Source organism: Triturus cristatus, chromosome 7, assembly GCF_964204655.1.
Source record: "Triturus cristatus chromosome 7, aTriCri1.1, whole genome shotgun sequence".
NCBI lineage: Eukaryota > Metazoa > Chordata > Amphibia > Caudata > Salamandridae > Triturus > Triturus cristatus.
In genome coordinates this window covers 416,286,187-416,301,398 of record NC_140590.1, presented here as the reverse complement: position 1 = coordinate 416,301,398, position 15,212 = coordinate 416,286,187, and the positions used below count along the sequence as shown (strand labels likewise).

Here is a 15,212-nt window from a genome sequence, read left to right as displayed (position 1 = left end):
AAATCCAGGTCTGGGCCAAAGTATCACAAATGGGGCAAGATTCAAACTATATTAAATCAACTTCTCCAACTGGCAAGGCACTGCTTTTTTGTACATTTATAATTTTACATTTACAATGCCCAAGCATTTGTACAGCTACCAATGCCCAAATATGTCTCCACCAACTGCCACCCCATACTTGCTTCTTCAAATATACAATTACTCCATTTGCCTTCTTAATGATTGTTCATTGAAAGCACTTACAACCACACAACCAGCATTACATCAGTGTATACACCTACACAGTCATCAATCCACTTAAGCATCCATCCTATATATACATGTCTGCATGTATAAAACAGTACGCAGTTGTTACATCACAGGACGCTACATTACTGCTAAGTGTATCAGAAGATTTTACTTCAAGCGTAGGATTTCAGCATTTACCTCACAGTATTTTGTACAGCTAATATGATAAACACTTACAATCTTAAGGTTATTTACATAAATTATTAAAAACAATTCATATTTCATTTAATTTAGTAAATTAGGAAAACATGATTTACAGTGAATACAAAATAAGTAATTAATCAAATAAAGTGCACACTAGCTACAATGTATGACATTTTTTAAGTATTTAGAGGGGTAGTTGAGAATTTTTTAGGCTTAGAGCTGGGTAGTGCTTAAGGGTAGTAAACAGCTTTTAGGGCTCAGGGATAGGTATTGCCTTAGGTACTAAGGAGTTTTTGAGGGCTTAGGACTGGCTAGTGCATAAGGGTAGTAATTTCTGTCTTAGAGCTCAAGGGTAGATAGTTTAAAACAATGAAAAAACATTTTTAAACATTTTTAAAATGTGATTAAACTATTATTATTATTATTAAACTAAAGCAGAATTCAATTAATTATCATTGCGTTTTTATTTTTTAGTAATTTTGAATTTGAATACATATAAGACATCCTTATCTGTGAAGTAAAGTATTCAACTGACATCCACCTGCTGCTTAACTGCATGTACATATGTGGTATGAATGTGTGCTGCTGTCTAAAATATGTGCTGCTGGTTTAAAACAATGGACTGGGATGTAGCTCAAGTAATTACCAATGGCTGAGATTAATTCAAGCATCTCATCGATCACTTGTTTACTTCAGGCTAAAACAAGCCAGTCGTATTGGATTTGGCAATGTTTTACTTCTATAGCCTTACCTTAAACTTACCTACCAGAATTAAAATTAGAAAATGTTACAAATATTTTTAAAGCTTGTGTACACTATACGGCTTCCTTGCACTAAATATAGGGGGTAGCCTGCTGCTCGTTAATTTATTCATATGCCTGGGTGAACAACCAAGTTTTTAGGAGTCTCCTGAATTGAGGATAAATTGTTGTGGAGCTGATGTTAGAGGGCAGAGAAGTCCAGAAATAAGGGGCAAGAACACTAAATCTAAATCCACCTAATCTCTTCCATTTAAAGGTAGGGCTAGCCAGGAGGTTAAGGTGGGATGAACTCAAGTTCCAGGTGGGAACATACCTCTGAATAAGGGTAGAGACAAACTCCAGGCAAGTGCTGCGAAGCGATTTACAGATAAGGCAGCCGATCTTAAATGCACAGCGTTGTATTACTGGAAGCCAATGCAGCTTCCTGATATGAGGAGTTATGTGGTGCCGTCTTGGCTGATGATATATCAATCTAGCTGCCTGGTTTTGCACCAACTGCAATCTTCTTGTGAAGTACACCAGGAGGCAGAAGTAGAGTGAGTTCGCAGAATCAATGTGAGGGATGACCAAAGATAGAAAGACCTGGAGAAGGACTTCAGGAGTAAGGAATCTACTAATTTCCTGAGCTTCCGCAGCTGGAAAAAACAGGTGGAAACTACCGTCTCGATTTGGGACTTCAGAAAGAGGTCGCTATCAATTGTGACACCAAGAATCTTGGCTGAAGTTAAGGGTTGAGCTGGTGTTTCCAACTCAGCGGGCCAGAAATTTGAGTTCCAGGGATTTCTAGTACCCCCGACTAAGATCAGTATTGTTTTGTCTGGTTGTCTTTTAAGTGGTTACTATTCATCAAGGACCGACATGTAACATGGTTGTCTGGAAATTCAAGATGGAGTTAAAGGTATTGCTGATGGTAAAAAGCAATTGCAAATCATCTGCATAATTGAAAGTGCACACATTTCTTTCACCTAGAGACTGAACTAGTGGGAGATGATACATTTTGGACAAGGTCAGGGACAGGGAAGATCCCTGAGGTACGCGGCAGGTCAATTTAACTTTGGGAGCCGTGAATTGGGAAAGGCGAACTCATTGGGAGCGACCATCTAGAAAGGACATGAGCCATTTGAGGGAAGATCCCTAGATCCTCGCAACCCTGACACAGTCCACCAGAAGTTCATGGTCGACCGTGTCAAAAGCAGAAGATAGGTCAAGGAGTACCAAAGCCTGAGTGTGTCCTTGTCTGCTTCTTTCCTCATTTAGTTTAGTGCGGTCAGAATTACTGCCTCAGTTGAGCGAGACAGGTGAAAACCTGCTTGGTGAGAGTAAAGGAATTGGGACTTTTCGATAAAAGAGCAAAGACAGTTGGCAAAAAGGGCTTCCAACACCTTAGCCAAAAGGGGAGCACTGAGATGGGGCGATAGTTCATAAGGACAAGAGGATCTGCACCTGTTTTCTTGATAAATGGAACTATGTCTGCTTCTTTAAAGGCTCTGGGAACAGAGCCCTGGATTAGTGAATCATTTAGTAGAGAGAGGGCAGGATCAGAACATGTATAGGAAGCATTCCCTCAGGATATGCGGGGGCAGTTGTTAGCGGGAGAACCAGATTTAACTTTGGTCAGCAAGTCCAGAAAAACTTCTGTGCTGATTATGTGGAACTCATACAGAGAATTAGAGTTCGTGGAGGCAGGTGGCTGGGCAAATGGAGAGGAATTTGCGGGTATACTGGCTTTAATGGTAATGATTTTATCGATGAAAAAGGTGTTCAGAGAATTACATAATGACTGGGTAGGGACTAATTTTACTGGGACACTATCCAGATTGGATAGCTCAGCAACAATTGCAAATATATCTTTGGAGTTATTTGTTGAGTTCAGGTTAGAGAAGTAAGTGGCCTTGGTTTATGGAATGGATTTTTTAAATGCTGTTAAAGTTGGGCTTGGTTAATATCTTTCTTATCTGGAGAGTAGTTCCGTCTCAAGATATGTTCAGTATGGCGCAGGGCTAGTTTTTTAAGTTTTAAGTCTTCTGAGAAGCATATCTGTGAGTCATGGTGCCTTACCGTTTTAACTTTCCTGAGAGGGGCATGGATATTGCTAGCGGCCACTAGCCATGATTTGATATTTTCTTTGTTTTGATTAACCAAAAACTGTTTTGTGGGCACAGTGGTTGCCAACATATTACAAAAGGTGTTAATTTTGGTACGGTACCAGTTCCTTGCCTTTAGACCCACCTTAACTAGGGGTTTATATATAGTCAAATACTAAGGGAAAACTTTATTAAGGAATGATCGTACCAGGTGCATGGGGAGACCGTCAGGGTGGACACCGTAAGGTTAGAGCTCCAGATGTGATCACGGATGTGTCCTTTCATATGAGTGGGAGATGTCACATGTTGGACAGAGTTCAGCCTGTTAAGTAAATCAGTCAGTTCTGATGAACATGGGCCACCCATCTCATCATTGGCCCAATAGTTGAAGTTGCCAATTAGTAATATTTTAGCATGGGTTATTACTAGGTGAAATATTTGTTCCCCAAAGAATTGGGAAAAGTGAGGCATATTGTGAGGGGGCCTATAAATTAGCACGCATATCAGGGGGTAAGAGAGGAGTAAAATTTGGTAATTAAGCTTTGTACTGAGATGATGTCTAAGGCGGTGAGGATGGTGAACTTCAGCTTTTGATGAATTATGGCAGCAACCCTTCCCCCAGGTTTCCCTGAGGCCCAATTGGCCTGGAGAATGTAATAGTTACTAGGAAGTGCTGCAAGGATGTCCGGATTGGACTCATGGGAGAGCATTGTTTCAGTTAAGAGGAGTATGCCTGGTTTGGCAGAATCCAGTAGATGAAATATTTCATGTTTCACCAAAAACCAAGTATTCAAATATGTTATAGTTAGTTCAGTCGACTACCCTGCCTATGGATAGTGTCTTCAGAGGGATACAGCGGGTTGAGTTCAGAAAGAAAATCCCTAGACTTCATGATCTCCAGATTGACTACTCTAGAACGAGTGGTGGGAATAAATATGTAATCGTTGGAGTACCATTATTTTAGTTCGGGCATTGAGTAAGTTAAACTTTGTGCATAGTGTCTAGCCCCTAGTCCCAGACAGTCGTGGACAGGCACAGACGGGCTTGACTTTGGCACGCTGTCAGCACTCCCACACTGCAGCCGGCATTAAATGGCTGGGTAGAGCTGTAGACTCCGCCCCCGCCCCCGCCCACTGTGATTGGTTACCCCTACTGGGCTTTGTTATGGAAGTGTGGCCGACGTCATCAGCCGACACAAACAGATAGAAAAATCCCATGTGCGATTAGAAGAGGAGAGAAGACAAGTCAAATTCAAACAATACACTGTTTAAAACCACGCAAAATAAAGCAAGGGCAGCAGCGATACCAAAAATGCTCGCTCCTGTGCTGCACAGGCATTAAATGGCCGGGTTCAGCTGTATACTCCGCCCCCGCCCACCGTGATTAGTTCCCCCTACTAGGCTTGGTTAAGGAAGTGAGAAAAAGTATGTTTAGGTGCCCCATCATTAACCCTCCAAGTTGGCTGATGTTTAAAGTTTGCTGCAGGATATTGTCCTAGAAAGTGTGGGTGAAGACTTCAGCCTTCTGTTTCTTAAAAATACATTATGGCATTTCTATTTTGGATCTTCATGCAGACGGAAATGCTTGAGCCCTCTATTGAAGGCAATGGAGTGCTCCAGACTTCTACTGGCTGGTAGAAGCCCGCGGAGCAACATTCCAATGTTTTTTTAATTTCACTGCTGTTGCTGTGAACAAAGGACTCTCGGAGCCCTCGGGCTCCATGAGGCCTTTGTTTTACTAATTAGAACATTCTGCCCTGTAGGGCAGAAAGTTCTAATAGTCTTAAAACTATTAACGCCTTCGGCTCAGGCCTTTAACACTGAAGCAGTTCTTTAATGGCTGGTATAGCCCGCTTAGGCGGGCTTTAAGGTCATATTGAATCCCCTTAAAATTCTTACTCCTTCAGTAAGGTCAGGGCTTTGGTACAACGCAAAATGCAAGTTAAAGATGTCATTTTATATGTTCTTTTCACCATGAATAACTCTTATGCTTTGTATCTCTGATGCCCGGCTAATGGTCCAGCTCCAGATATATTCTGGAGAAAGAATCTTTGTAGGTTTATGATGAAGTAAATACTTATTGAAATGGCTCTCATCATGGAAAACTGCAATTATGCTATGGGAATCATCTATTTTAATGGCTTTGTCGCAACTTTTGGTCAAACTGTAAATTTCCTGCACTTTGCCTGCAAAGAAATTAGCTTGGTAATAGAAATCTCCTTCATTGATTGGGATATAGGCTTGAGAATATGCGCGCCGCTCATAAGTGAAGTCACTGCGACTGGCTTTGTAGAATCCAGGATGTAACGTGGCAACGAGGTCACTCAAAATTTCCACACCCACGTGATCGTGAAACACAATGTCAGCATCGGCACACACTAAATACTGCACATCGATGTTCTTCGACTTGATGTCCAGGTGCAAAATTTCCATTCTCTTCATGAAAACTCTTGCCTTGGAATCATATGAAGAAGTTTTGTAAACCTTACACTCTCGATCATTAAGACTTGTGGTGCACTTGACTTGGTCTGGTTGATCTGTGTAAACGTAGTATATCACCTTGTGCCCCATCATGAAGAACTTATCAGCAGATTCCAAGAAGGGTTTTAGAAGCGTCCAATAGCTGAGGACAAAGAAGAAGTAACAACATTAGCCAATGAAAAGTGATTACTTCATTTTTAGGCCAAGACTTATTCTTTCCCAAACATTACATATACTTAGAGTGGACGTTTGGTCAGCCCCTTGCTTGTGACTGGATGTTGTCTGTCTCACTTCCCAGTTCCTGATTCAATGGTTTTCATCCCCTTTCTTATGTTTACTTGCCGAGGACCATTTCAGTCTCACAGTGTTCTGAATAGATGATGTAGCCTTCCACTACTGACATTAGACATGGCTCTGCAGTGCCTGAGAGGGACTGTTTTCTTTATCTCCCTTCCTCTCCCTGCTCCCCATCACCTGCTACTGAACAGGATTTATTAAAATAAAACAAACCACATTTGAAGATGGTAAATGCACGCTCATCCAAGGAGGCCACCTGTAAATGGCACTTACATCTACATTTAGTGATGACTTTAAACTCATTCCAAGATGGCCCCTGCCGATGTGTATGTTTTCACAGCTTTTTAGTTGAGCGAAAAAAAAATCAAATGAGATAATGACTGTCAATGTTCATTTACATCTTTTTAGGGCCTTTTATTGGCACGCGTTAGCAGTTGAATTCACACAAAAACATGTCATTCTTAACAGAGTTTCGAACAGATTATGCTTCTCTAAAACAGAGGTTTATACATTCTTAATTAGTAACACTGGCAAATAACTCTTCATATGTCATTAAAACCGTTTACAAAGCCTTTGAACAGAAATGTTGTAAATAGTATCCCATTCGTAAATGAGGACATGTGCAGATTTTGATGAGTGCCAAAGATTTATTGGGAGGTATATGTTTTGGATAATGGGCACGCTAGGGCATGAACTTTACACTCCTCTATTATAGCAATTTACCAGTCTGCTGCCCAACTCACTGTAAGCCTAGCCTAAACCATAAACTATGGCCTAATCCAGAACAGCCTAGATAATATGGCAGTACTATGGACAAATAAAAAGATTCGTGCAAACTGAAAGGGGAGAGAGGATGCTAGAACAGTACACCTTCCTAACATATCGAACACATTCACTGTGAAGTACTCTGGACACAGCAAAACCACACAAGCACTGGTTACATCTGACCTACTCTAAATATATCCTTAAAAAATACACTTGTGTTACCAGAACGAAAGTCCTCACCTACCCTTTGGGTGGCATGCTTCATCACAGGGCTCCTCTGGCATGCTTCATAATCGGCCCCTCCTCACACTGGAGTGATGTAAGCCAGTATGGGCGACACCTCATCTTTAATATAGGTCTTTCCACTGATTTGAGCCCCATATAGAAGGTTGACATGGAGAAGCCCCACTAAAAAAGCCCAATGAGTGGTTCTAATGGCTTTCTTCATGACCAAACCTCTGTGTTAGTTTACACCTATTAGACAATGTACCATTCCATGAGCGCTCCCATGGGATGGTTGGCAGATTATTATGGTATGTCCTGGACTAAATCAGTTACACTAACGTGATAAGGCTCACATTTGAACAATGACTGTGGCCAAAGGCACGCGCAAGAATGCACTTATAAAAAAATATGATATGGACTGCCTGCTCATTCTCTACATGTGTTGTGCTGTTCTGCTGGAGAGAAATGATCCCAACAACAGCCCTTGGTGGTACAGAGGTAGGTTGAAGCCAACACAAATCTGAGAGTGGTAGTTCACCTAAATGTTGTTAACATAGACCTATGGCTCACCTGAAAGGAAAACACACTTTATCATTATCCGTTCCCTTTGAAGATTGGGACTGCCTTTGAATGTGAGTGAAGAGTCGATCGGAGCCCCCCACCACTGCCTTGGATATGTACTTGGCCCTCTCAAGAATTCGCCTCCCATGAGGCATGGAGTTTCACAACTCACAAATAATAATATCTGGAATGTATTTTGCTACCTTGGATTCATAGGAGGCAAAAACTTATATTTGCAAAGACTGTTGCAATCAGAATTTTTCTAAAATGTCCGAAATTAGTATTACATCATCTATAAACACAAATGGCCAAAGTAAATATCTGTATAGACTTTCTCCCACTACATTATACATTTACCAAGCACACTGTTTTGCAAAAAAAGAAGTATTTAAATAAACTTGGATACAAATGGTTCCAATATATATACTCATCTCTATATATTAAGGAGAATGCAATTATGATATCATTTGTGTATCAGTATTGTTAGAAATTGGGCTGTTGGTTGATTGGGGTAGAAGCCCTGGTCAAGCAACAGCCACAGTTCCTTGCGGGGTGAAAAACAATAAGTTACAAAATTAACCTGTGCTTAATCCTGGCACAAAAAGCAGTCTGGCTTAATTTAGAGGCACTAACAGTAATAAAGTTAAAACACAATACAAAAAAAATCCTAAGCCACTTTAGAAAAATAAAGTACATTTTAATAATTATTTGACAACAAAAATAACAAAACATAGAATCCGTAGAACCGGAGTTATGAATCTTTTAACTTTTTAGTGAAAAACTAGCACCTAAAAGTCAAAAACACCAACAGCAGGCATCTAGTTGCGCAGGACCAGGTCAAAGTCGAAAATTATGGCCAACTGCAATTGAGCACAGTTGGGAAACTAGAAGTGGATAGGGCCCTTTTAGTGTTTACCTTAAGACTTAGAAACATTCTTGGGAAAAAAATTCTGGGAAGATAAAGGTCAGAGGGGCAAGGCTGCAGGAGGTGTCCAATGAGAGAGCAATGTCGGTGGATAGCCTCGGGTCTAAGCCATGGTCAAGTTTTGTACGTACGGACATAGCCTCTGAAATGGAAGTCAAAAATCTTCAGTAGGACGAGGCAGAGAGCTGTAGCCGGAGACAATTCTACAAGTTTGCATACCCCTTTGTCATAGGACAGCTGAAATGGATTTGCTGCTGCGGAACAAAACATAGCGGTAGAAGCAGCGAAGTCAAACCGACTGGCGATGCACCTCGGTCGGACTGGCAAGAAATTTGGTCCTTGTCTCCTCCTGGTTCAGCAGTTTTTAGCCAAAAATGTTCCAATACACACTTTTGGATTTTGGCTATCTGGGCACCTTTAGCATCACTTTCAAGGGTCCAGGACTGGAGGTGTATCATTTGGAGGGTTAGGACTTACTCAGGCTGGGTCCAGATGCAGGTTCAAGATGGAGGAAGCCCTTTGTGCCCCTGTGGCTTTAACCAGGAGGCCAGCAAACTGTCCTTTGTGAGTCACTCGGGAGGTCCCAGGACAGTTAAAGATCCAGTCCTTGTCCCCAGGCAGAAGGTAGCAGAGCAGCAGGATGGCTAGAGAGGCTGACTTTGAAGCTGGGGAACCAGGTTTAAGTCTGGCGGGAGGCTCAAGCAGTGTGTGATTCTGGGCAAATCACTTAATCTCCTGAGCCTAAAAATTAATGTGTCCATCTGTAATGCAACAGGTGCTCATGTAAAGCACGCTGATACCTTTGGGTCGAGTTTGCGTTATATTAAACTGCAAAAAAAATACATGCAGGTCAGCAGTATTGTAGAGCAGCATGTGACCCAAGGCAGGCTAAAAGCACAAAAGGGTGAAGGGCAGAAAAATTACTACTTCATAAAAGTGCTATTTTTAAAAATGTGATCAAAAACCCAACTGTATCGTTAAATAGGGATTTTCACTACAATTCCAAAGACACCAAACATGACACAGCAACCACTCCGGATTGTAAAATACAGTTTATTAAATGTAATACAGAATCCCCAAAGTTATCCTATGGGAGCGGTAGGCCTCACAGTGGTGAAAAACTAATTTAGGAGTTTTTCACTACCAGGGCATGTAAAACCTAAAAGTATATGCCCAAGCTTTTCATTACACAACACCCTGCCCCATGGGCTGCCTAAGGCCTACCTCAGGGGTGGCATATGTCATAAAGGACAGTTTAAGGCTAAGCAAGGGGTTTTAAATGCCAAGTCGAAGTGGCAGCTTAAAACAGCATTCAGGCAACAATGGCAGGCCAGGGGTATGTTTTAAAGTGCTATTTAAGTGGGTGGCACAATAAATGCTGCAGGCCCACTAGTAGAACTTAATTTACAGGCCCTGGGTATATGGTATGCCACTCTACAAGGGACCTACAAGTAAGTTAAATAAGCCAATTGGATATATGCTAATCAAACCATGATTAAAGAAGAGAGCACGAGCACTTTAACACTGGTTAGCAGTGGTGAAGTGCACAGAACCCTAAGGCTAACAAAATAGAATTCAGCAACAAAGTGGAGGGTAAAGGCAAAAAGTTTAGTATCACCATGCAGAGAGGGCCAGGTCCAACAAGTATCCTGAAATTTAGTCCGATTCGGTTTTGACATGAATCACATATTTTTATGAGAACCTATTCTTGCCACAAACATAAGAAAACAGGTTTAGATTAGGCTTAGGTGGTAAACTCTGGTCTGCCAACAAAGTTTTGCTACTCCGCGCTCAGTGGAGCTCGGAGTTCGCCTTAAAAAACTCCACCAACCGCCGGCGGAGCAGAGCTTACCTTTACCGGCACACTAAGCCACTCACTCTGCCCTATATAGCTATAATGGTATGCGTGCTTGTGTAAGGTTCGTGGGCTGAGCAACAGGAGTCAGCGATTGCACCGTGCATCCCTCCCGCCAAGGACTGAACAGCTGGAGCCGGATTCATGCAAGGTGCCCAAGCTGCAGCATGAGCAGCGCTGCTTGATGGGCAGCAGCTCTGCTTGGCTGACGGAGTGAATTGGAATGCCGCTGGTGATGCATGGAGCTTGTGGATGAGGTGAGAGGGGGCTAGATGGGGGACTACTTATTTTATGTGAGGCTAGTGAGGGCACCGCTAGTTGCTGCACCTGCTTGCTTCTCTGTGTGCCCAATCTTGAGCCTTTAGTGTTCTGTCCACTCCGTTTTATCTCTGGTAACAACAAGCAGCACTACAGGACGGAGCAGTTCTGTAGCGTGATACTCTGTTGAGACCACTTTTTCTACATCATCACGAGTATGTTACCTCCCTCGACCCACCCGCTACTTTACCCCCTCTGCAGCTCCCTAGCACCTAGGCTTCCAGTTCCAGCCAGGGCGGTGTAGGTCGTGCCACCGCAGCAGAGTGTCCAGGGCTCAGGCTAGCTTCTGCTGCTGACGCCTGGTTGGTTTCTCATTCTTTCAAAATCTTTTGCCTGCAGAGACAACAGTGAGTGTTATTTACTTTCACCTGGAGTTGCCAAAGTTAAAATCAGTTTAGTTTCGCTTCTTTTTGAGTTTATGCAGACTCTGACTTAGTGGCAGCCTGCTTGTGTCTATTGGCTGCTGCTTAGGGCAGTGCAGGCTCTGATTGGTTGACAGCTTACTGGCTACCTTTGGTTGATGCTGAAGATGTGAACAGCCTCTCAAACACACCTGTAATACATTCCTTCACGTTGCTTGTGTAGTACGATCGTGCTCCGCCCGCCCGCGGAACTCTGTGGATTTTTTTAGGGGTGGGCGGAATTTGCGAAAGTGACTCGCAAATTATCGCGAAAATGTTAAAAATCTCCGCAAACACGCGGAAATATCGCGAAGATGCGGAAGTTTTTTTCCCGCCCGTTCGCGGTATTTTCTGCGGCTCGCCAACTTACCCATGCGGTTGCTCGCGGGCGCGGCCATCTTGTTTTCACTCTTCTCGCGGTGCATGATCGCGAGAAGAAAGACGTGATCGCGCGACCAATGACATTACTGCAGGCGCGAACTGTCCCGAGACAGCACAAATGGCTACCAACAATCCAACATCTCGTGGAGAACGCGACCGGATTGGGAAAACTTGTCGGCGAACGCGGGGATTCAGGTAAGGCGATCGCGCACGCGCGAGAATGTATTATTTTACAGCGCGAGCAAGAAACAAATTATCGCCAAGCTGCGGAATGCGGACATTTTGACATTTTCGCGCTCACCGCGGAACGTGAAAATGTCAAATTATCGCAATTTCCGCGAGCGGAACGGAAATTTAGCCCAGGCCTAGATTTCTTTCAGTAACTACGGGGAATTCCGCAGGGTGTAACTTTGCATGCTTCGCCCACCCCTAGTTTCATTAATTAAATAATGAATTTCATGAATGATGATCTCATTTCCCATTAAGGCTTTGGAAACTTGTTAATATCGCTGTTTGCTAAATCTATATGAATATCTTTTTTTCGGCAGTCTGCCGAAACAATACATACAAAAAATATATATAGCCTGCTTCATTAAAAATCCTGCTTGATGAGTTTCATTTCAACATAACATCACAATTCATGCTTATATGCTAACAATTATTTTATACTGTTCTACACATACAAGTAAGGTGCTATATTCTTTAAAAGAGGGATGATCGATGGGAACTCACTGCCTCAATAGGGTCAGTGCCAGTTAGCTGGGAACTCATCTTTTGTCTCATACTCCACATTAGTAACAGGTACCGTGAGACAGCAAAAACGATTTATTGCCTCTTGCCAGATTTCAGAATTCGTAGTGCCTCTTTTGTATTTCTTGTCACCTAAATTCCGGCAGACTGGAATTAACCATTTTCTCCTACCATTCGTGAATGCCGGTCAGAAGAAAAAGGCATACTTCACTGTTTCCTTAGTGATCCTGCAGAAATGGCATGCCCACTTTGCTGACCCAGAAGTACATGCCCATTTAACAGTAAATGAGAGAAGCAGCAGTGTCCCAAATCAAAATTGGAGACAGAGCTTCCTAGCTGCTAAGGGTTTGATCTCATCTAGGTCTGCTTCCCTTTAAATTCATCCTTCATCAGGAAAAAAGTATTAGTCAGTGGAGCCATTGTTGACTGGGCCTGCATTAGGCTCTTTTTATACTGCCAATAGCTTCTCTTGATGGCTCATTTGTTAATCGAAGGGGCAACCAACGGGTCAAACCACAGACTTGAATTCCTCATCTTCATGAGGGTCTCGCTGACATACTCGATCCAAGGGATGCTCCCTGATCCTGGGATACCAAGCACTTCTTCTAGACCCTGTTGGTAAGAACGAAGCTCAGAAGTGGCCCAGATCCTTCTCCAATGGCCCAGATCCATCTCTAATAAAGAATTGGTCTCACTTCAGTCCGGTCGGAGATGGGCCTGAGCCCCTTATCTAGCCTTAGAGGGAGCAATTGGGTACTGATGGGTAATCCTCTCAACTGTCACAGGAATCGATTTTCCACTGTGTTAGAAAGGGTAGACGGACCGGGAGGGTCGGCCGGGGTCAGGAGGAGAGGTCTCCGGGGAGAGCCGTCTCCAGCGATCGTACAGACAAGTAACTTCCCCCCCCACAGACGGATACCACACACGGATAAGGTTCAGGGTTCTTTATAAGCACTTCTTAGGGTACGGTTGAATGGTACAAGGAGGTCTGGACTCAGGGGTCCCCTCGATTCAAGTCTCTCAAAGCAGGGTAAGGGGTAGCGGGACAGTCTGTCTACCAGTCAGGTAGTTCGGATGAGATGATGACTAGCTCACAATCCTCGAGCTTGGTGGTTTAGTTGGTACGGGCCGCGGCAGCGCCAGCAGGTCCCGGTTGAGATGGTCGGTACACGGTCCGCGGCAGCGCCAGCAGGTCCCGGAAAGATGGTCGATGTACGGTCCGCGGCAGCGCCAGCAGGTCCCGGTGAGGATGGTCGTTACAACGGGCCGCGGCAGCGCCAGCAGGTCCCGACGAGGATGGATGTTGCAGAAGGCCGCGGCAGCGCCAGCAGGCAGGACGATGGTTCACAAGAGCGGGCTACGGCAGCGCCAGTAGTCCGTCAAGGCTGAGTTCTCTCGGTGTCTCTCGACTCCAGGATACAACGGCCTTCCTGCTCCGGAGCTGCCCCAGTTATAGGGCAGGCGCCCTTTGATGTCCGGACCCTCGCACTTGGAGGTCGGAGGGCCCGGGATGAAGGTGTCCAGACACCCAGCAGGGGTTGGAGCCAGCTCCTGGGGGAGCTGGAGGCGATCGGCACCTGGCGGGGGAAGAGCTCTTGACACTTCGTTCTCCCATTGACCTGCCAAGTGGTCCGCTCACCTCCTGGGTGGAAGGTGGTGCCGGGATGTCGGGGCCGGCCAGGCCCGGGGTTAGGGTCGGGCCGAGGCCACGCGGCCTCGTGGTGCAGGGCCCAAGATGGCGGCTTGAACCGGCCGGGGGAGCCGGTGGGGCTGGGCCCCGTGATGAGTAGAGGTCCGAGGGTAGAAGATCCGTCGGGAGACGGGGTACAGGTGCTTTTCGTGGGTTACGCCTGGCGGGCCGGAGCTCGGGCCCTGTCGTGCGGGGAGGGAGCAAGCCCTTCGTGTGGCCTGTCCAACATGCGTCCCCCCCAGCTGAAGGCGGGGAGAGTCACCCATCTCCTTGGGGACTCTCTTCGTCGAGGCGGAAAAAGCGGGACAGGCCATCCGCGTTGGCGTGGTCTTGGCCTGGCCGGTGCTCCACAGTGAAGTCCATTCCCTGCAGGGAAATGGACCAGCGCAAGAGTTTTGGGTTCTCTCCCCGCATCTGCATCAGCCACTGCAGGGGTCGATGGTCGGTTTGTACCCGGAAGTGGGTACCGAAGAGATAAGGCCGGAGCTTTTTGAGGGCCCACACCACTGCGAAGGCCTCCCTCTCAATGGTGCTCCAGCGCTGTTCTCGGGCCAGGAGACGTCGACTGATGAAGGCCACCGGCTGGTCATGACCCTCGGGGTTTAACTGAGAAAGGACGGCTCCGATGCCGTGGTCGGAGGCGTCGGTCTGTACCACGAATTCCCGACTGTAATCGGGGGCCTGGAGCACAGGGGCGGTGCACAGGGCGGCCTTCAGTTTCTCGAAGGCCGCTTGACAATCGGGGGTCCAGTTAATCCGCTTCGGCTGGTTCTTGGACGTGAGACCCGTGAGGGGCCCCACGATGCTGCCGTAGTCTTTCACGAACCGCCGGTAGTAGCCGGTGAGCCCCAAGAAGGCTCGGACCTCGTTCTGGGTGACGGGGGGCTGCCAGGACTGGATGGCAGCAATCTTAAGTTGTAGCGGGGCCACCAGCCCGCTTCCCACTCGGTGGCCAAGGTAGGTCACAGACCCTTGGCCAATTTGGCACTTGCCGGCCTTAATTGTGAGGCCAGCCCGCTGGAGGGCCTGTAGGACCTCGTGGAGGTGACGGAGGTGGTCGGCCCAGTGGCGGCTGTATACAGCGATATCGTCCAGATAGGCAGCGCTGAACTCTTCGAGCCCCGCCAAGACTTGGTTCACGAGGCGTTGAAACGTGGCGGGGGCATTTTTCATGCCGAAGGGCATGACCTTGAATTGGTAGTGGCCATCGGGGGTAGAGAAGGCTGACCGTTCCTGAGCCCTGGGTGTGAGGCCGATCTGCCAGTAGCCCGCTGTTAGGTCGAAGAT

The 15,212-nt window shown here is 45.6% G+C and overlaps 1 protein-coding gene across 2 annotated transcripts in view; it reads right to left on the bottom strand.

The window, feature by feature from the left end:
• Positions 1-378: 378 nt before the first annotated feature.
• Positions 379-15,212, bottom strand: part of LOC146809832 (histo-blood group ABO system transferase-like) — a 944,014-nt gene continuing 929,180 nt past the window's right edge. For both annotated transcript variants that reach the window (XM_085616683.1, XM_085616682.1), the window contains exon 7: positions 379-5,899. In XM_085616683.1, the coding sequence (XP_085472809.1) occupies positions 5,233-5,899 (667 nt within the window). In that variant the 3' untranslated portion in view covers positions 379-5,232. The remainder of the gene's footprint in view (positions 5,900-15,212) is intronic.